The 23,742-nt window shown below is 39.4% G+C and overlaps 1 protein-coding gene across 3 annotated transcripts in view; it reads left to right on the forward strand.

The window, feature by feature from the left end:
* Nckx30C (solute carrier family 24 member Nckx30C) overlaps positions 1-23,742 on the forward strand; it is an 87,378-nt gene that overhangs the window by 55,271 nt on the left and 8,365 nt on the right. Inside the window, exons 5-8 of one of the 3 annotated variants that reach the window (XM_090179976.1) lie at positions 1,875-2,120; positions 2,826-3,203; positions 11,908-12,129; positions 16,446-16,619. In XM_090179976.1, coding sequence (XP_090036102.1) covers positions 1,875-2,120; positions 2,826-3,203; positions 11,908-12,129; positions 16,446-16,619 — 1,020 coding nt within the window. The remainder of the gene's footprint in view (positions 1-1,874; positions 2,121-2,825; positions 3,204-11,907; positions 12,130-16,445; positions 16,620-23,742) is intronic. The other 2 variants (XM_090179977.1, XM_090179979.1) reach the window with 2 other exon arrangements.

Genomic DNA, 23,742 nt, shown 5'->3' on the forward strand with positions numbered 1-23,742 from the left:
CGAAATCGACTTCGAAGTGATACATCTCGACTCTCGACAAGCGAGTAGACCACGTGGGTTCTACATATTTCCGGTTGTAATCGCGCATAGGCTCTCTATTTTCCGACCAATAAGAATACACCATCACAAAAACAGCTGATTACAAACGCCCATGTTTTATAGTTTAGAGAAAGGATATTTATTTTCATTGTAATACTGCAGTATATATTTAAAGTCCAAAGGATTTATGGTTTGGTAAAAAGTTTTGGTGTAAAGAATTGGTTGTGTTTTCTTAGGGAAATTTCTTTTATTAGCTTAGAATTATCTTCTATAAAGAATTAAATTAATCGCTGAACTAATTTTTTCAATGTCGGAGAGACAAAGTCGTGTTTCAGTTTCCCAGCAAGAGGCAATAGTGGAATTTTTGTCTCATCATGAACAATTCAAGCCGAGCGATAGCAAGCGCCATTGCTTTTTTTCCCTAAGAAAGTAAGAAAGACGGTTTGGGTAGTGGACTAGTGGTAGCTTTTTGGCAACACGGGAGAAGGGTGGGGGGAGGGAGTTAAAAAGAACTACCAGCTCGATGATTGGTTGAAACCTCTGTCGAAAGCGATCTCGTAAGCTTCGGACACGACGAGATCGACTTCGAGAAGTCCATCGAATTCGAGTAGCATTTTTCGACAAATATTTTATAGAATAGCGTTTTTCGACATCTCGTGAGAACGATTCGAGATCGAGAGAGATCTCGATCGTTAACTGCTTACAGAATAGGGTCCCTTATATGATAAGCCTATCATAAGGTCCCCATAAGCAAAGGTCTAGGCCAAATTTTTGACGATCACATACCCGTTATTAAGAGGTAGGTATTCAAAATCTGCACCTCCTAGTGGCTACGTCCTCAACTATGCAATTTTGACATAAATTTCGCGAAATGCCTTATGAATGCGCGCAAGCCGTGCGCGAACGTTTTAAAACTTAGAACCACGTGTGAGAAATCTCCGCCGCGAGCCCTCAGCACCGTAGCCAAGGCTTATTCACATTTTTATAGCTTTAAAACTTAAAATTATCACTTACCTTTGCAAAATGATTCATCAGAACCTAAAACTGGCTAATAGAAATAAGAGTGGTGTTTCTGAAGGTATTTATTTTTAAAATTTGAGATTTAGAAGCGTTTTGCGTGGCATTTATCAACCCGAGCGTGGCTGCTTTACCATGTAAGAGAATATTTTATATGTAGAAATTTTGAAAAAAAAGATGTCGCTACTGCCCTATCGTCGTATCTTAATTTTCTTCTCTCTAGGACAACGCCGTTATCATGGGCCCCTATGATAGACCTTATGGGGACCTTATGATAGGCTTTTGCTTATATACTTCTTATTTTCTTAATTTTTGTCGCCGAAACTCTCACGAACTCTCAATTAAGGCTAATAACACGATGAAATACGTAGCAAATCTTTAAAATGAGCGACAAAAATTTATATTTCTTAAGTTGAAATTGATTGACATTTATAGGCCATTCCTTTGAGAGTGCTTTCCCCCTCTTGAGTATGAAGAGGCAAGGGTTTGGATGGATTGCGCTTGAACCAGGGAGGCAGGGAAAGAGAGATAATATAATTATCTCACTTCCCCGCCCAACCTTGATGATTAGTTACGTGTAGATAAAAGCTTACTCTTTCATGGGATGACAAACCATCGTATACAGTCAAATATCAACCAAATGATATAGAAAACGCTGAAAAAAGGGCCAAACATACGCCTAATATAGTGTTGATGAGGGTTTGAAAGTTTTAGATGGCAATTTATAGAAGGGTCTATCGAAGACGAATCGGCAATTTTTAAGAGATTTGTTTGGGTATATGCCCGAAATGGGTAATCCAATTTTGTTTTCTTCGCAGTTGGCTCGTCGACGGATGAGCACCCCAATTCTTCATGCCGGTAGTAAGTTTCGGCACGGGCTCCTTCAACTGATGATCCACACCATCGACCCTTTGCACGAAGGGAAGCTGGACGAAAAGGCCTCCCAACTGCACGCGATCGCTTCCCTCAGGGTTTTGCTGGACGCCACCAAAGCCAACGGGACCGTCGTGTCCCACCAGCACGTCCAAAGACACCTCCAGCAACACCTCAACAATGGGATAGAGGTAAATAGCGCATCACGCGTCGCGCTACCAGGATCTTTTATCGAGAGGTCAGCGCGTAAGCTCTGCCGTATGAATACGTATAGAGTGTTGTCGTCTGATACGATTTTGAAAACTTGTAACGTCACAGCTGTAGTGTTAATAGTGGCCGCCATGACAGTTACCGTTTTTTATCAATAGGCAAATTACAATGGTGACGTCGCAGGGTTTCAGACGACAACACTCTATTGAAACCCGTTCGTCCCAATCGTAGTCTGTTTCTGATGGGGGAAAGGGAATATATAGAAAGGAGAACTATCACCGTTTCTCGTCGCACCACCTAACGACCGCGAGTGGGGCTAAGAATTTTAATACATTATATAATTTATGTATAGATAATATTAGAAATAATTAAGAAAACGAAACAATACAAAGTTAAGCCAGCAGGGAAAGTGGTTCCGAGTTTCCACTAGACATAAATTTTCTAGCTCTAGATTAGAAAGATAAAACAATTTATTTTACATTAAAATTATTTTATACAACGTAGTTTGGGGTTACCAGCATAGATGCCGCGAAACAGTATAGTTAGATTTTTCAACGGACCCGAAACTAGCAAACGAATTGTCCAAAAACGGGGAGCGCACCGACCTCCGCGTAAAAGATCCTGTCGTCACTGTCTCCTAATGAAGCCGCTGCTAATTCTGGTTCGCCTTGATCGTTTCCGGGTAGATGACAGACGGGGAGGCCCTGCGTACTACGGACGGCAGGTGCGCCGCTTGCGCCACCTGTCCGGCCTGCAGCGCCCAGTGCAATTGCCCGGGAGGGATCTTACAGACGACGTCCCTGGACCACATGCCGGCGCCCAATACCCTGCTGGTCATGCCAGGCTCGCTACCGGTCAGCGAGAAGCCTTCGCCCATGACGGCCGGCCTGACGGTCAACGCGCCTCCGAGGGAAGCCTCGGGCAACGGTAGCCTGCTCAGAACCCCCGGCTTCTCCTCGCCATTCACCGCTCTCTCCCCCACGGCCGCCGGAGGAGTACTTCCTTCCGCCGGACCGCCCAACGAAGTCGAAATGACCAGAGTGGACACCATGCCCAGTATACGGGTAAGAGATTACACACGACTTATTTCACTAACACATCCAATTGAACCCTTCTTTACTTTCATTCCATAGACACTTTTACTTATTTTTCTTTTTACATTTTAAAGCGAATATAACCTCTAGTTACGTCTAGTATTTCTGTCGACCCCCAAAAGATTCCGATATTGGCCGTTCAGAGAAATCCCTCGAATTGGTTAGAGTCCCTTTAGGGAATATCAACCAATTTTAGGGATTACCGCAGCAACAAATCACTAATAGTGGTGGTTTAACTACTACCCGGGCCCCAAGGTTTGAGCTTTATAAGAACTACCGTGACCTCGCTTTAGCTCCTAAGCTAAAGCTTACTCATCCTGTCGGTTAATCCACCACTGACTGCTCTACTAAGCAGCGCCGAAAGTGTCAAACACCATAGGAGGGAGGGAGGGAGGGAGGGAGTGGCCAATATTAGAACCTCTCGTTGGATGACAAAAATACTAGCATTTATATTCCCTTTCAAATGAATAATAAACAAATACGAGCCCCTTTAACTATAACAGAGGCTTAAAATGAAAAGCCCTTTCTCGTTTATTTTGAAAGCTTCGAGGTCAGTCGTTGAAACGAAATAAGAAAAGAGTCTTTTGCACAAAAAATCAATGAAAGATGAAGAATTATCGATTCGGAAGGATAATGGCTGGCTATAAGTAGCGGGATTTTTCTCCCTGTTTTATCGCTACACCCTCTACAAAATGGTCGTTAAAGAAAGATCGTTACTGTCTTAATCGTTTCAACGAACCCGAAGACTATCAACCCGCTATTTAAAAAATAAAAATGTGATCGTTTCGCGGGGGCTGTAAAACTTCCTCTATCCATCTGGTCAGAGAGCGGGTTTCACGTTGACGTCATTACGCACCTAGGAATTTCAAAAACATGCTCATCAGATAACGCTGTTTTTGAGAGAAACCTTGCCATGGACGACCAACGTCTCCACTCGATAGGGAAGCGTTGCGCAGCTCCTGAAACGACTGAAATATTAAGACGCGATATTACGCTCTTATAAATAACAAAGGTTATTTTTCCACAACGCGAATTTTGTCGCGCAACTCGTCCGCAATCTTTTGTCACGTTGAATTTCTTAACCCGCCGCAACCGATAATATCGCTTACGATAGAAATCATTTTAAGTTTTAAAGCTACCCGCTACATGGAGTGGTTGTATCGAGAAATTAGGCAATGAATTATTTCTCTTGAACAAGCCGATCCAACTACCTTGCTTGGTAAACATATTTAGCGTACTCTAAATCCCGTTCAAGCAGATGAAATTAAAATATAGAGATGGCGCCACGTTTCAAAGACAAAAATAGCTTCATTGACCAATAAAATATTCGAAGCTGTAATGACGAAAGTTTTCCAACCAAGACTCAAGATAAATTGTAAGACAAATGTTGTCCGACGAGTTGCCCAACAAATACGGCGTAGAGTTTGCTTTGAAGTGCCCCGCGGCCTGGGCTTGGTCTTCGGGAGCAACACTCGAAAGTCACAAAACAATCAAAAGTGTGTGTGGCACCCTTTTTTCTTTTTGGCACAAACAAATTAAATAAGAAACATTTTGGGTCAGTTTCGTGCTATAATTATCGGGAGACTAAATTTCTAAACTGAATATTTTCTTTAACACCCTTTTATTAAGTCAACACGCAAAAACTATCATAATTCAAACCTCTTGTATCGTAATTAAATCGAAAAACAAAGCCCCAAACACGAGAGCACACTTCTTACGAGTTACACGTATTTGTTTCATTTCGTCAATATTTCTTATAACAGCAATTACAACGATCATCATTCTTTACAATTTTCACACAAATTATATTGTATTTATATAATCACTTACTGTACGTATCCGTGAATAAAGGATAATTTAAACGTAGCTAGCCCTCAATTTAAAGTATAAGTAACATAATAAACATCAATATGACACTTTTCTTCTCAGTGACGTTAAAAATATACTCGCTTGTTAGCGCATTAAGTTAAAGCTTAGCGAAATATAAATCGCTATCAAATTACTAAACTATCGCTTACATTGGCAAAACAATGATGAATTATTGAATTGGAACGTAAAATTTATTATTAAAAACACTCAGCTCTTCTCTAGAAGTAATTTTTTTGCAGAATTTATGTTTAAAAAATCATTTTGCGTTGAGTTCATAATTTTCCGAGTATTATCGGATTGGCTAAATTTTAATTTGGCTGATCAATAGAAAAAGAATATTACTAAATTTATGGATTATGTTGTTGCTAATCCTTTTACTAATTTATTAGTGGAGAAGAAGGAGGTAGTAAGATAAAAAAAATGCATGGACAAGGTCACTAGTGTCATACATACTTACGGTTATTGCGTTACTTATGTTGAGATTAATATATAAGCCGTATATTATGATCAAGGTACCCCTATTTATTACTTCGTAGAGCTTATATATGTTTTCACAATGTACGATATTTTTCGATTCACGCAATACAGCTTCACTCTCTTCGGCCGAAAGCTACTTTACACTAATTAACAATCGAAGCACTCACGCTATATTCGCGGCAGAAATTATTTTTCTATACGTATTAGTGAGAGTCGTATACACGCGTTACTAATAGCACCTTTGAGGGAATGAACTATAACATTTTAGAAATAGAGCGGTTGGCCAAAAATAGGTCAGACGCCTGTAAAAGTATCCCTCTCCGCCGTACAGCGGTGTTTAAGGTGAAGCGAGCGACCAGAAGCTGCGGTCCGATTTGAACATTTACAGGCTTAAGGAGGTATGGTACAATAAATTGGGTTTTCTAATTCCAGTTCCACGACTTTGATTTACCATATACGCATAGAAAAAAGCTTATGATTTTTAGTAGAATGCTCAAGCATAGTGATTCTACTTTTTAGGAGGCTATACCCGTTGTAGAAACGTCCGTCCCCGCGTCGAGGAACGCCCTCTTTTATTGATAAATGGAACCTCGTGAAAAACGCTACCTCTAAACTTACACCTGTTCTCGCTCACTGGCGAATAAGGGTCAAACCTGTTAATCATGAAATTAACTTCTTTTAATTAATTAAATTAAATTGTATTAAACTAATTTAATTTACTTTTTTAACATAAAAATATTAATTTTTTCTTAACCAGAGGCGTAGCGAGGGGGGGGGGGCAAAGGCCCCGGGCACCGATGGCTAGGGTATTACATGTAAAATGGATTTGTTGGATTAAATGTTAAACTCATTTACATTGAAACTTGAAAAGTACACTTTTTAAATAAAAAAATTAATGTGGTTTTCCAGAGGCAACGGGGAGGGGGGGGGGGCAATTTGAGGGTTTTGCCACGGGCGCCAAATATCCTCGCTACACCACTGTTCTTGACGAATATATATTTTGAACTATGGCTACGATTACGCTATTTAACTAAGCAAAAATTAGTTTTAAATAAGGTAAAACAGTGATATAATATAGGTCTGACTCATGGGCGCCATCCAGCCTCCTAAAAAGTAAAATATCTGCAAAACCGGATGCTTTATCTTGAATTGCGTTACGCCTTGGGCCTTTTTTCTAACAGAAGTAAATAATACGAGAAAAGTATCAATCTTCCTATTCCGCTCATGCTATTCGTTTAAATCATGTATCTTCGCAAGCTTACGCTGGTTTTCTTAAAATACGTTTTGGACTAAAAAATAGTCTGAGTGAAAAGCACCAGATAGCGAGTTTCTAAAATATGACTTATAAATAGGTACACATCCCTACGCAGTGTAATTTTTACATTTCACATAGTTAAGCGAAGTAACTGTGATGCGGTGTATACATCCGCGATTGGGTGGGAAATTCGTGCACAATCGAGTCTGTGAAGGTATATGTTTCATTTAATTGGTTTATACCAGAAGCAACTTACGTAAAGGAGAACTTGGAACCGGCCCAGTTTTCATTTTCTACCAATTGTTTTATTTTTAGATACCGATGCCACCATCTATTGACCGAAATCGAAAGTATTTATAATGGCAATATTAGCAAATACCAATTTTTTCCAATTTCTAACTACTTTTGGAAAATACTGTATCGAGAATGTTTAGTCAAAAATAGGTAAATTTTTTATGCTACTCATTATTAATGATTAAAATGTTAATACTAATACAATACTAATAATCAGCTAGGCTAATACCCTTGGCACCACCTTTAGGCCCAAGTCATCTAGCGACTTATTATGCCTTTAAACAGGTGGCTGGGTTACAACGTGTAGGAGGGTGGTGGCAAGCCCTTCAAGCCACGCGAGCCAACAGCTCCCTACACTAACTATTACCGTTAACCTCTACAAGTTTTTATGGGAAAGGGAAACCGAAGAACTCTAGGGAAAACCTCTTAAACCTGTGGGGAGAGAACTTGCAAACTCAACGCAGAAGGAGTAGTTCCGATTTTTCACCCAGTTCCACAAGCTGGGATCGAACCCGGCTTCTCTTGCTGCGAGGCGAAAGCGCTAACCACTCCGCCACCCCACCCTAATATCTAAGACCCCACCCTAATATCTAAGACCCCACCCTAATATCTAAGACCCCACCCTAATATCTAAGACCCCACCCTAATATCTAAGACCCCACCCTAATATCTAAGACCCCACCCTAATATCTAAGACCCCACCCTAATATCTAAGACCCCACCCTAATATCTAAGACCCCACCCTAATATCTAAGACCCCACCCTAATATCTAAGACCCCACCCTAATATCTAAGACCCCACCCTAATATCTAAGACCCCACCCTAATATCTAAGACCCCACCCTAATATCTAAGACCCCACCCTAATATCTAAGACCCCACCTTACCCTAATATCTAAGACCCCACCCTAATATCTAAGACCCCACCCTAATATCTAAGACCCCACCCTAATATCTAAGACCCCACCCTAATATCTAAGACCCCACCCTAATATCTAAGACCCCACCCCACCCTAATATCTAAGACCCCACCCTACCCTAATATCTAAGACCCCACCCTAATATCTAAGACCCCACCCTAATATCTAAGACCCCACCCTAATATCTAAGACCCCACCCTAATATCTAAGACCCCACCCTAATATCTAAGACCCCACCCTAATATCTAAGACCCCACCCTACCCTAATATCTAAGACCCCACCCTAATATCTAAGACCCCACCCTAATATCTAAGACCCCACCCTAATATCTAAGACACCACCCCACCCTAATATCTAAGACACCACCCCACCCTAATATCTAAGACACCACCCCACCCTAATATCTAAGACCCCACCCTAATATCTAAGACCCCACCCTAATATCTAAGACCCCACCCTAATATCTAGGACCCCACCCTAATATCTAAGACCCCACCCTAATATCTAGGACACCACCCCAATATCTAAGACACCACCCCACCCTAATATCTAAGACACCACCCCACCCTAATATCTAAGACACCACCCCACCCTAATATCTACGACACCACCCCAATATCTAAGACACCACCCCAATATCTAAGACACCACCCCACCCTAATATCTAAGACACCACCCTACCCTAATATCTAAGACACCACCCTAATATCTAAGACACCACCCTACCCTAATATCTAAGACACCACCCTAATATCTAAGACACCACCCTAATATCTAAGACACCACCCTACCCTAATATCTAAGACACCACCCTAATATCTAAGACACCACCCTAATATCTAAGACACCACCCTACCCTAATATCTAAGACACCACCCTAATATCTAAGACACCACCCTAATATCTAAGACACCACCTTAGGCCTATGTCATCAAGCGACTTTTAAAGCCATTAATATATATAAATTTAAATCAAAATAATATAAATGATATGAAATTAATATCTAAGACACCACCCTACCCTAATATCTAAGACACCACCCTAATATCTAAGACACCACCCTACCCTAATATCTAAGACACCACCCTAATATCTAAGACACCACCCTAATATCTAAGACACCACCCTACCCTAATATCTAAGACACCACCCTAATATCTAAGACACCACCCTAATATCTAAGACACCACCTTAGGCCTATGTCATCAAGCGACTTTTAAAGCCATTAATATATATAAATTTAAATCAAAATAATATAAATGATATGAAATTAATATGATATATATTCATATTACAAAATATAAGGTATTTATAAAAATATATTTATAATAATAAATATAATAATACTTATGAAAATATTTCGTATTCCTTTTAAGAGAGGGCGCTCAAGACCTAAAATGAAGATGGGTCGCTGAAATGGGGCGGGTCGGGCGGAATAACAACGTAACACCGGAGCTTTAAGCTGCAGTCCCAAGTTCTTCCTTGCGCAAATTGGTTCTTGGTCTAAATTTCTAAATGGATACTTCTCCGTGGATATATTACAAACTTCCAATTATAGCCCATTAACCAATAAATTTAAAATTTTCAAAATTATTTTTAACTCTTAAAATGTAGTCTTTACGTGAAAATTAGTTTCAAGAGTGGCACTGGAAAGATGAAGGCAATGACTGTAGTACCTTCTCCACCTGAATAAAATATTTTAATATTAATTAGATTACTATTAATAAAACTATACGTCTACGACTTTCACTATACATGTATAATATGGAGTTATTTTTGGGGGGTTACGATAGAATGGCAAATGGGACGGTGGTTATTGTAGGATTAAAAATTAATTGAACTAAAATGCACTGATTTCCACTGTGATGTCCCCCCTCCTCTGATTTATGATCCTTTGGAGATCGACACTGGTATGATGATATCATTGCATGGCACGGGTCCCAAATCACTCTCACCCGCCCGATCGGAGTCGTCTTTATTTGGTATTCGCATAATAGAACTTGATTATATATACATAGTTTTCATTTATCTACCTAGTCAACTTAGTTCAGTGTGAACGGGACAGTTTAAATCCCCTAAGTGTATTAACTTTATTTCGCGACAAAATGCGGGCGCAGCCATTTGGAGCAAATATAGGGAGCCATTTAATTTCTTTAGCCCACTGTATTCGTTATCCCTCTATAGGAAATAATGTTTCTACGCAACTGCGCTGGTGCGAAGGAGTGGCCATTTTTAAAAAAAACAGTAACATTTTTTAAACGTGGTCGATCCTTGTGATCCTTCACGCATGCGCACATCGAGTTACGCATTTTTTAGTCGAGAGGGCGATCGGAAGAAGCGCGTTTTACGTTTTAAGAGAGTCCGTCCCTGTACTCATTAGTCCAAGGCTAAAGTATAGAGTATATTTTAAAAGATAAAAATATTTCGAAGATAATATATCATTATTTCACTGTATACAATGGTTTGTTTAAAACTTTAACCGGCAAATGAGTAAATTTTTGCTTTAATATTTACCTGTTTAAAATCAGGCAAAACCATATCGGCCCTTCGTACTCAAAAGGGTGAAAGCAGTCTAGCAGAAACAGCAGCTGCTGTAGCAGCGTGGCTGTAGCAACTGCGAGAAATGTCCCAAAATGACCACCTACAATTGCTGCTAGGTGATGGAAAAAAGCGGACATAGTCAGAGAAAATGGCGGCAATGGCGGTGGCCACGTTTTGACGAGAAACGAAGTCTATATTATTTCTGTCAGTTATCTTCGATTATTTTCAACGAAAGTCGCGTTCCCACTGAATAAATGTTGACGCTAAGCCTGTTAATGAAAACTAGGTATAAGTTCCATTCACCGAAAGTATTTCTTTGTTGTTTTCCCCGATTATTTGGGGACGATATTAGCTAGCAAATATTATCTCCTTCAAACTAAAATTTAAAACGTAAAATGTTTTGCTAGTTAATTTTTTCAAGTTATGGTAAAATTACGTACGTAACACTTTGTTCCAAAAATGTGAAAAATTTTAAGCCGCGATTACGGATGTAAATATGTATAGATATAAAACACAACGCCATAATTTTGGAAGATCGTAAAAGTTTCTTCAAAGCGACGCGTTAATAGTCACTGATTTCCATAATAACCCCCGCGCGACGAGACATTAACTGAAAACTTTAAACGAGTTTCGGGAATCGTTGAAAGCGTGGAATTTATCATACAACGGGGAAGTAAAGTGTTGCGTTTCGTATACAACCCTAACAACGAGTGGATTCAAACTATGGATATCAGAAGTGATTGGATCTCAAAGTTAATGCCCTCCATTTCATACGATATTTAATAATAATAATAATAATAAAAGTAATGGTACGCTGAAAATATTTGTGAATTACACATTGAAAATCGTTTCAAACTTTCTTATTTGTGGATACTTTTGAAAGACAAAACCTTCTGATATCAATGGGTGTTTAAAGGGACGGAATATTCCACATATTTAAAGGGCCAAACCAGCGTTTGTATTTCGCGAGTTCCGGAAATATGGCTAGAAAAATCCCGGAATACAGAGCGGATCCGCTACCCACGTGGTACAAAATGGGATTAGCTATTCGATTTTTACTCGTATTTAAACGCTGGTGTGGCCCTTTGAGCAAATTCAATTTACCACCCCTTTAAAAAACCGTCCCCAAAAAATATCCAAGATTTGATTTATACGTGAACCCCCGCCGATAGATTGAGTGTTACATATATTATTAATTTTCCAAATGTGGCCCCTCACACCAAAAATATTATTTGAAAACAAACTGAAATGAAATGTAATGTACCGTAAAACCCGAATGTGAGTGAATCAAATGTTTGGGTGAATGCTAAAAATTAGGAAGCGTCATCCCTGAGGGAACGACAATATGGCGACAGCGCGGAAGATCTGAGAAGCAGAGTCAGCGACGCCAGCTCGTCGTCGCCCATCTCAGGCGGCTCCACGGCGGCCCTGCAAGGTGGACACGAGAAATCCGTGGCTTTCAGCAAAAAGGATTCCTTGGTCGTGTATGACCTTAACAGTCAGAACACCTATCGTATGGAGAGGAGAAGTCCCGCCTGGGTAAACTATACGACCGCCCGACCCACAATTACCCCTTACCAATTACCCCTCTATCTCTGGACTCTTCTCTTTAATTACACATCCTCTCCACCTAAAAATATTCAACACTAATACCACCTTCACATTGTAGATATTAGTACAAATCGGTAATACCGGAAGTTATTCCGATTTACATATAGAGCACGACGCTATTTTTCTCTCTCTCTCTCTCTCTCTCTTCTCTCTCCATCCATTGATAATAGACCGATTTACAAATTATCTACAGGGAAACAAACATTTACAGGGAAGCCATTGAAGGCTCGATTTTAATACTTTAATTTATATTAGACGGCGCCAACGTAATATATCTAACCTTCTTAGTCTATTCTGAAATCGCGGAACAGGCAAAAAAGCCACATACGGAAATACCAGTTTGAGAGGGAAATCTTTACGGGTCAAATTTTAACACTTTTATATATCATAGATGGCACCAATTTAAACTATATTTGCGGGTGAGAATAAATACTTACATTTATTAGAAAATAAAACTTCTAAGCGATGTTTTATGTAGAAACCATAAAAAAGATTTCCAATTCTGGAAAAATACCATTAAAAGAAACCAGATTTAAATAATACTTTTTGCGATTTGTTCGTAACTTAAAATTCCTACGTTTGAGAATGCCGGCGCCATCTGGTAAGACTTCGGGTATTTAACAATCGTCCTCTAATGGCGTTATCCATGTGACAGGATCTTCTCCCATGACAAATTTGTATCGGTCTATTTTTTGTTCACTCTTGATTAAAAATCAAACTAGAATGAATAACACTCACCGTAAAGATAAATCCTATTATTGAGCGTATAAAAATAATGGAAATTCCCCTATTAAATCCGAAGGGAGATCTGCTCCCGTCCTCAATCAAGAGTGGAGAAAAATGTACGAATACCACTCGAGGTTTTTAATGTTAATTTAAAAAGAAAGGAGAATGTGTTTTTGGCGAAATAAACCGTTGTTTCTTTCTCAGGTTTTATCGAAGCGTTTTCTCCTGTCTTTAAAATTAAAACGATTATATCAAAGAGTCTACAGATATTCAGAACATTGCCTTTCCTTCATCGTACCCTAGAAGAAACTAACTCGCGTTGTAAATGTAGCCAAGGCTTAATGTTTATTTTGATCGAATTTTTGTGATAGAAATACCATACGTAACCCAATCACCCAAAAGTAGGCTCTTTATAACATCTGCCTAAAAAAATCGATGAAACCTTGTTTCACGCGAGAAGATAGAACGCGAGACAGACGTCGCAGACGTCACGCAATTTACGTCACATCCCTGACGGGTACTTAAAGTCGGCAAGAATTCTGGCAGTTAGTGATTAAAACAAAATCGGATCAATCTGATTTGTGATCCGACGATAACAGATTCGGGTTTTGACGTCATCATACGCGCAGATCAGATTTCCTTTTTTACTTTGAAATTCGGATCAATATCTATCCGTGATAAATGTTTTTTTTTTTAATTTATCAAATCGGCTATCCGAGTATCTATGGCACTATCGGATGAGATCTAGAACATGGTTGTAATAGCTAGGATTAGTCGATCGACCTTTACCTCTACATTTTTCGGCAATTTATCGGCAACCTTTGAAAGAAACCTGGTATTATTTAATCTATACCTTCCGTAGTTCAAAAAAACCTTTTATAAGAAGCAATTAAAAACAGTTGTCTGTTCAGGCTTCTTCTTCCATGCTAGCAATAACTTTTTTTTAAAAAGCAGAGCAAGAAGTAGTAATTCTTTGCAATCTTGCAAGATAACCCACCATTTCTTGCCAAATAGACGAGCCGGAGGTTTTTATTGAAGAAAATAGCCTAAATGGTTGATCCATAATGGAAGTTCATTCCATACTAATGCCGGATCAATGAATTTCACATTTCTGCCACCGGTTTTAAGAAAAGCTAGGGATAAATGGCGCTGCTTACGTTAAAAACAAGTCGTAGTGGGTTAGCGGACGATTTTTAGATTTTGTTTCTACTACCGTTAATAGCATACTTTTAAGTGATGGAAACGAAAATTGAGCTCAAATGAAAGCTAGCTTGTTGAATATATAGTTTAAATAGTTTGAAAGCTAAAAAGTAACTTTTAAAGAAAATGAAACGCTTCTGAATATCGCCGTACACTCTCCGATGATAATCGTACTTTCACGAAAACAAGAAAATGCATTTCATATACGATACTTTTATATAAAGCTCAAAATTATGATGAAAGAAATGTTTTTATTTTATTTTTTTTTGAGAAAAAGTTGAATCATTCATTTTTAATCGTACGAAAGCACGGCACGGCGTGTTTGGTTTTAGTTGTGACGTAATTGGTATATATAGCTAGCCTACTTGTGACGACGTCATTATAATACAGGCATGCGTATTAGTGATATACTGTCATATTTTGATGCGGGGATTTTAAAGAAACCCGATTTTTTTGGAACGATAATTTTTTTGGTGTATATTAATAAATCTTGTGGCTATGAATTCCATTTTTGGCAATTTAGCTGTGTTGTGTATAACGCATGTCGCTACGTGTTTTATGTCATAGCTGTGCTCCATTTTATTAACTTTTTTTAAATTAATCTATATAAAATTTTTAAATTAAATATTGCGGTAAGGCAAAAGAAAAACCTTTTTGATCTCCCCCTTCTTTTTAAAACATTTTTGGGCTGCGTTAAGAAGAATGTTAGTTCCTTTTTATTATTATTATCAATATTCTGTAAAAAAAATGGCCGTAAAAAGAATTTTAGCTTTTAAATTTTTTGCGATATTTAGAAATAAGATTCAGCTTACGTTTTCGCTCCTCATATGGAAAACTAAATACGTGAAAATTTTGTTTTTGGGAGTCGTTAAACCCGTTCATTTTATTATACATTCATTAACGAGGCTTATTACCTACTTAATTTAAATCTACATTTTTGTAGATGTTTTATCAAAAAACACGATTTTTAAATTTTGGAAAAGTTTAATTTTTACGATGTAACTAACGAAAATCTTTTAATTAAAATCGACATTTCATATATTCATAAGTGAACCTAATGCGTCGCCTGAAAGCGAAACTCACGTAAAATTAACTACATAATTACTTAAATTCTAATGCCAGTGGTGAAAACCATAGCCTTTTTTCCCAAATATTCACGAAGTTACCAATATTTTTATAAAGCACATACATTTACAATGAACACATACTTTTTCAAATATTTAAATCCATATTTTTCAAAATGTTCCCTAAAATATTAGGTGATTTTTGCTTATAGGCGACGCTAGTTACGTTAATTTTGCGGTCGAGAAATAAGGAAAATATTGAATTCAGAGTAAAACGCGTGACCATAGCAACGGAGTTTCGACCAAATCTAAACCCCGGCGCTCACTTAACTTGATTGGTTTAAACAATGACGGCTGCTTAAAATAATTTAACAATTTGAAGGTATTTAACTATTTTATAGCACTTTAATAATTTTTTTTTAGAAATTATTCAATTTTAAAGATAAATTGTAAACTTTTGTAGCTTGTTCACCATTCGTAAAGATTAAAAAATCTACAATGAAAGCAATATTTTCCGAAAAAAATTCAGAGTTGATGAAACATTTCCCCAGCACTGTATACATATTTGTTTCTTTAACAAGTCATCCGCACGTACTTGGAACAGGCAGACGGAGGAATCTCCATCCCAGCAATGGCGGCGTTCTTTTACTCAACCCCTCTCTTTGACCACCCCCTCGAAACTTTGTAAATTAAAAAAGACTTAGAAAGTGCGGTTATTATTGAAGGAATTTATGCCGGAAACGAGCCCAACGACGTGTAACGACCGTCGCTTTCATTCTAAAGTAAACCTTAAACGGCAAAAAAATTGCCAGAATCGGAGGATTATTACCAAACTTTCGCAAATCGGCCCCAATTTGCGCGGTCTCGTTGCCAACGACGATAAAATTAGCTATTAATAGATGGCGCTGGCTAATCGCGGGTGGCCAATGACGCGGAATTATACCCCCTTTCGCCACCCGCTTCGTCAAAACGGGAAGTAATTAATAAAAGTTCCCCCTTGGATCGGTACCCGGGAAATTTCCGTTTCGTGTCGATGGTCACGTTACATTTGGCTCGCCAAAACGAAAGCAGTTTGAATCGAGGGGATCGTAAGAAATGGAGGCGGTTTGGGAAGACAGCGCCGACCCTTTTTGGAATAACGATAGCTTTACCGTATTTAGAAGATTTTTCATTGACTTACCTTTTATTTCAATCTCAATATTTGACTTCCTTCTCATCCTTGTCACCCTCCGGGTCGCCACTGGTACGGCGCAGTCCGAGACATCTCTCTCTCGAAGCCACACTGGCGAGACTGCCATCGAGGTGCAGCTTCACCCTCCCAACGGCAAGGACAACCCCTCTTCCCCCGGCGGCTTGGAACCGCCGCCCAACGACGGGGGCAACAACTCTTCGGGGACCACCCTGCAAGATGCCAGCGAAACTGCCGCGGTGAGTCCACAAACGGTTCAAAATTACGTTTCATAGGGTGGGTTAGTTCCCCTTCTTCAGCCTAGACTCATGGTGGTAGTATACTCTAGGGCCTAGAGTATACTACCACCATGAATGCATTCGTTTCTATCAGGAACGTCGAACCCTTTTCAGCATCTGGGGCCAGGATGGGTGCTAAATTCCGCGTCTTACGTAGTCACTTAAGACAACCATGAGACAGGCGTTGACTTGGTCCACAAAACGTCACCAGCCAAGGAAATTACTGCAGGGCCTATTTTAGTGGGCAGTTTTGCCGTATTTACGTAGTTCTAAAATTGAGTACTACCAGGAAACTATATACGCATACACTTGGTATGTCTAGGCATTTTCATCCAGAGGAAATGGTCTAAGAAAGGCTATCGTAGCCCTGATGATTCTCAAATCAACGGGCGCATAGTTTACGCTAAGAGGATTCAAGTGTACCTGGAGAAGAAATTTGTATTCCCCCGACCAATGCCTCGCGGCTCGGCTACAGCTGTTGCCTGGTGTGTCAAATACTTGGACATAACGTTTTTAGCGCCACCTACAAAGCTTCAAAGTAACCTAGGAGTTACCAAAACATTCGTCTGCTAGACAGTATTTATTACTTTAACGATTTTTAGCTTAGGCCATGTCGAAGAAATTAGCCCGAAAACTATATAATTTCAAAGAAAGTTGCAATGAATGTTAAGTTTTAAATTTAATTATGGGGAAATATTGTTGCTTTGACAACTGTCGTAGCGATTCTAGGTGCCATAAAAATATAATTTTTTATCCAGTTCCTAAACCAAACACGTGGTCATAGTTCACATTTTCCCCACTAGATGGCTCCGTTGAAGTTTTATGTCCAAGGGTTTGAGGCTTTGAGCAGCCTCTCCCGTGGCCCCCCGAATTCTTCTCCAGGTACACTTGAATCCTCCTAGGTTTACGATCGAGATCCATAGCCTATTCAACATTAAGCCTTGTTTCACTTACTTCCTTTGTTCTTTATTTAAGCATCTAAATCATAGAGATAGAAAATAAGTAGATGCCCAGCCAGGGGAAAAAAGAGCTTCTTTCTGTTATGGAAATTTCACCCCCCCCCCCCCCCCCCCGTGGCATGCGGCGTTATAGGGAAGAAGTACGTAGCGCCACCACACCACAGTTCTGGAGGAACTAGAAATACGCGTGAGAAACTAACTACAGCTTTTGAAAGCCAAACTTTTTAGGCTCTACGGTAGTTTCTTCAACTTGTAATATGCTTTATTATCACAAGTAAAGTAAACAAATTTGAAGTTTGAAATATGACTTTTTTTTACATACAATTTTTAATTAATTATAATAATTTAATGATAGTAATCATGAAAATTTAAATAAATCTGAAAATAGTCGAAGCTTGTGAAGTTCCAAATTGGATTTTCCCTTGAGATTCAACAAAACCGGAGAAAATTATACAATTTTAAGGGTTTAATAATATTTGTGATATCGGTATATACAAAAACAACTTTATAGCGGACTTACAGCTAACATAATGATTTGGTAAGTTCGGAGACACTCGAGATTAATAATATACATCTAGCACCTACTGTTGCACGGAAACATTAAAACTCCCAAAAACGTCTTCGGATGTCCAATATGAAACGTTCTATGGTCTCGACACTATCGAGTTAGAAGCGTCATCCTCAGATAAAGAATATACAGAAGAAAATAGTTGCCCTAATAATTAATATTCCGTGATTAATGCTATTTAAAATTTGTAGTCAGTATGGATGGATTTTGAATCTACTGAAATGGACGAGATTGAAGATGATTCATCTTTAAAAAACTCTTCATGAAATGAGCAAACGAAAGCTTTTATTGAATTTAGACGAAAGATTTGGTCCAACTTCAATAGAACTTTTTAAATTTTAACACCAAACTGGATTGAAGAATAAAAAACAGCAATACCCTCGGTTACTAAGAAGCTTTGCCATGACAGTTCATTTTTATTCTCCGAAAGCATACGATGTCTTGAGAAAACACCTTTGTTTACCACATCCCAACCCTCTACGAGAATGGATAAACAAAATCGTTCCAAGTTTTAACTACATTAAAAATGAGAGTGACAAATCAGATCATCAACTTTCAATAGCATTATCTATTGGTGAAAAATCAATCAAGAAACATACTGAATGGACAGGAAATGAATCTTCCGGCTATCAACGGCCATTGGAAAGTCCCCATAGGATATTTGTAAATATAAGATTAAGAAAAATCAGCAGATACACAACGATAGTCAAAAGAAGCAGTTCGAAGAAAACTTACCACAATAATCCTTTTCCAAGGACAATTTAGTAGGCAATGCCAATCTATCAGAAATATATTATTACGATTGATAGTAAATTTACGTTTTACATTCTGGTTGCCGTAAAGGGAGTTTAGTTTCTTAGATGGCCGTTTGTGGCGCCACGTATTTTCTTCCCTATAACGCATAGCTCGCGAAGGGAGATAGCAACCCGGAACAAACCCTCAGAGTTCATTGGGCCTCTACTTATTTTCTATTTCTATGATCTAAAATACGTGATTTTACGAGGAACTAGATCGATAGATTTTTTTATAAAGTAACGTGGCCTTTTTGTTTAGATGTGGCTCTTACGTCACAGTCTCTTACTTTTACAAGTCTACGAACGCGCGCTACAGTCGCGAGAAATGAATTGCTTTTTCTATCGCGCTTGCCAATCGCTCGTGCTAAGAATATACTAATAATGCTGGGTTTTGTGATGTAAGAGCAACATTTTAACAACCACTTTTTATTTTATAAAATCAACTATTTCCAGAAGAACATGGCCAACTCTCGAAGATCTCTAGTGTGAGAGCTAATCGGGATTTCTTATTTTAATAGGTGTTTCTATAAAATAAAATATTAAAAAATTAAAAAATAGAATATGTTGCCCTTACGTTACAGTCTCTTACTTTTACAAGTCGCGAGCAATATAGGTTTTTCTAGCGCGCGACACAGTCGCGAGCAATACTAGGTTTTTCTAGCGCGCGATACAGTCGCGAGCAATATAGGTTTTTCTAGCGCGCGATACACTCGCGAGCAATATAGGTTTTTCTAGCGCGATACAGTCGCGAGCAATACTATGTTTTTCTAGCGCGCGATACAGTCACGAGCAATATAGGTTTTTCTAGCGCGCGATACACTCGCGAGCAATATAGGTTTTTCTAGCGCGATACAGTCGCGAGCAATACTATGCTTTTCTAGCGCGCGATACAGTCGCGAGCAATATAGGTTTTTCTAGCGCGCGACACAGTCGCGAGCAATACTAGGTTTTTCTAGCGCGCGATACAGTCGCGAGCAATACTAGGTTTTTCTAGCGCGCGATACAGTCGCGAGCAATACTAGGTTTTTCTAGTGCGCGATACAGACGCGAGCAATATAGGTTTTTCTAGTGCGATACAGTCGCGAGCAATACTAAGTTTTTCTAGCGCACGATACAGTCACGAGCAATACTAGGTTTTTCAAGCGCGCGATACAGTCGCGAGTAATATAGGTTTTTCTAGCGCGCGATACAGTCGCGAGCAATATAGGTTTTTCTGGCGCGCGATGCAGTCGCGAGCAATACTAGGTTTTTCTAGCGTGCGATACAGTCGCGAGCAATATAGGTTTTTCTAGCGCGCGATACAGTCGCGAGCAATATAGGTTTATATACTATATTATAAGCATTGTCTTGTGACGTTTCTTAGCGACGGCAGCCAGCCAATCAATTTGGGAACACGCGTGACATTAAGCCCCGCCTGTTTCGAAACGCGGTGCTAACGGATCCGCAGACATTCCAAGTGTATATTTATAGTCAGTGATTTCAGTCTCACGTGACACGACGTCATCCATCCTTTTTCGCATAAAGAAAAAAACCCGCCCAATATCTCGACCATAGCCCAAGCTACATAGTAAAATTACTCTACTCTGCAAAAAAAACGCGAAAAGGTAGGTTTGTAAAAAAGGGGTCTTAATTGAAGACCAAATTGTAAATGGCTCAATATCTGTTTTACGTATTACTATACTAACAATGTAAGTATAGTCCTAAAAAAATCACACCTTTACCACCTGAGTTATATTCTCTACAGGGTATTTTAATTTCATCGGCCCAGGCATTTTGCTCAAAAACGATATTACCTAGAAATGTTAAATTTTCAGGATGTACACTGTCGAAGAAAGTCGTTTTTATTTTTAAATTTCAGCAAAATCGTGACTTTTTCACAGTTTTGGAATTTCTATTTTTTTAACGCTAGGTGGTACACGAAAACGGTCAATGAAGTAAATGAACAAGAGGTGGAGCATACTCGAAAACCTTAAATGAAATTTGTTTGGTCGGAATAGGTCAATTGGTTACTGAGATATTGGGTCATGAAAAATAGCAAGTTGGTAGTAGGTGGCCTTGGCCTTTTCACAACTAATTAAAAAAGAAACCTATGTAAATTGTAATGTTTGTATCAGTGGCGGCCTAAGGGGGGGCGGGGGGGGGCAGTCCGCCCCGGGTACCAGGGCAGCAGGGGGTGCCATCAGAGAAGCTCGAGGGGGGGGGTGCAAATCAGAACGTTTGAACTTGAAGAAGACGGACAGGTGAAAACTTCTGCACGGTCCTGGGGGGTGTCACAAAACACTGCCGCCGCCCCGGGGACACAGCCTTCTTAAGCCGCCACTGGTTTGTATGACTGCTAAACTCCGAAAGTGTTACAATTTTTAATTAATATATGTACCCAGTCTTATACTCAATGAAGCTCAATAATTCCATCATCCGCTGCTATACACGTTCGTGCGCGATACAGCATATTTTGAAATGAACCACGGACCATAGCTGGAGATATGAGTCGAAACGCTGCAATAATTCTCTGACGTAGATCTGCCGTTTTATAGACTTCCTCCTTCACAAATCCCCGCAGAAAAAAAGTCAAGCGGTGTCAAATCTGGGAACCTAGGAGGCCATTGCACTGGACCGTTCCTTCCAATCCAACGCCTAGGGAACTGTGTTAATGAATTGTACCACACTTGGTGAGGAGGCGCACCGTCATGCTGCTTTGACAACTGTCGTAGCGATTCTAGGTGCCATAAAAATATAATTTTTTATCCAGTTCCTAAACCAAACACGTGGTCATAGTTCACATTTTCCCCACTAGATGGCTCCGTTGAAGTTTTATGTCCAAGGGTTTGAGGCTTTGAGCAGCCTCTCCCGTGGCCCCCCGAATTCTTCTCCAGGTACACTTGAATCCTCCTAGGTTTACGATCGAGATCCATAGCCTATTCAACATTAAGCCTTGTTTCACTTACTTCCTTTGTTCTTTATTTAAGCATCTAAATCATAGAGATAGAAAATAAGTAGATGCCCAGCCAGGGGAAAAAAGAGCTTCTTTCTGTTATGGAAATTTCACCCCCCCCCCCCCCGTGGCATGCGGCGTTATAGGGAAGAAGTACAGGTGAAAACTTCTGCACGGTCCTGGGGGGTGTCACAAAACACTGCCGCCGCCCCGGGGACACAGCCTTCTTAAGCCGCCACTGGTTTGTATGACTGCTAAACTCCGAAAGTGTTACAATTTTTAATTAATATATGTACCCAGTCTTATACTCAATGAAGCTCAATAATTCCATCATCCGCTGCTATACACGTTCGTGCGCGATACAGCATATTTTGAAATGAACCACGGACCATAGCTGGAGATATGAGTCGAAACGCTGCAATAATTCTCTGACGTAGATCTGCCGTTTTATAGACTTCCTCCTTCACAAATCCCCGCAGAAAAAAAGTCAAGCGGTGTCAAATCTGGGAACCTAGGAGGCCATTGCACTGGACCGTTCCTTCCAATCCAACGCCTAGGGAACTGTGTTAATGAATTGTACCACACTTGGTGAGGAGGCGCACCGTCATGCTGCAACCAAAAGTGCGGGATTTCGATCAAAGGTACATGTTCCAACGCTTCATTCTGTAGGAAGGCCAAGTAGTCCTCCGCATTAAGCTCATTCGGTAGAAAAAATTGTCCAATAACGCGATCTCCTAGTAAACCAGCCCAGATGTTGAAGCGAAATTGGACATGAATGTGTTGAGAAAATCCCTAGTGCGGATTTGCAACACTCCAGATGTGGTTGTTCTGTCTGTTAAACGTGCCGTCTCTCGAGAATGAGTATTCATCGGACACGATGAACAAACGGAGGAAATTTTCAGTTGCATCGGCCATGGTACTGAACCAGTTGCATAAATCCAATCTAAATCACCTATCACCATCGTGAAGTGTTTATTGGGGCGTAGCCCGGTATAGATGAAAGCTATGGTCATTCTTATATATGCTCGAGGATAGGCGACAAAGTAGGCGATGACTGTGATTAATGTTATGATGTCCCCGTCCACGGAATATGGGATTCGCGTTACCATCATCTTCAAAGTCACGAACAGCACGGATAATAATGTGGTGATCTGGTCGACTGTCAGGATAGAACATTTGAAATAACTGACTTACTAGACATGCGTTTTGATGACCATCTTGGACCGCTGTTCACGGCTATAACGAGGCAAACTTCACACCAGAAGTACGTTGAGATAATAATTTTAATATCGGTGATTCGGCACTTTAAATACTTAAAAGGAAACCTAAATTTAAACGAAGTGCAAATGCAAAAAAAGCTTTGGGACTTTCAGTGGTCAAAAATTAGACATTTTTGTAGACACTTTCGGAAATTAATTACCAATAATAAAATTAGTTTAAAAAACCGTTCATTTTTAGCAGTCATACAAACAATACAATTTACATAGGTTTCTTTTTAAATTAGTTGTGAAAAGGCTCAGGCCAACTTGTTATTTTTCATGACCTAATATCTCAGTGAAAAATTGACCTATTCCGACCAAATCAATTTCATTGAATGTTTTAGAGTATGCTCTACAACTTGTTTATTGACAGTTTTCGTGTACCACCTAGCGTTAAAAAATAAAAATCCAAAACTGTGAAAATGTCACGATTTCGCTGAAATTTAAAAATAACAACGACCTTCCCCGATAGTGTACATCCTGAAAATTTCACATTTTTAGGTAATATATTTTTTTGAGCAGAATCTCTGGGGCGATCAAATAAAAAAAAACCCGGTATATATTTATGCAAG

Source organism: Leiobunum rupestre, chromosome 6 (assembly GCF_980474605.1).
Source record: "Leiobunum rupestre chromosome 6, qqLeiRupe1.1.hap1, whole genome shotgun sequence".
NCBI lineage: Eukaryota > Metazoa > Arthropoda > Arachnida > Opiliones > Sclerosomatidae > Leiobunum > Leiobunum rupestre.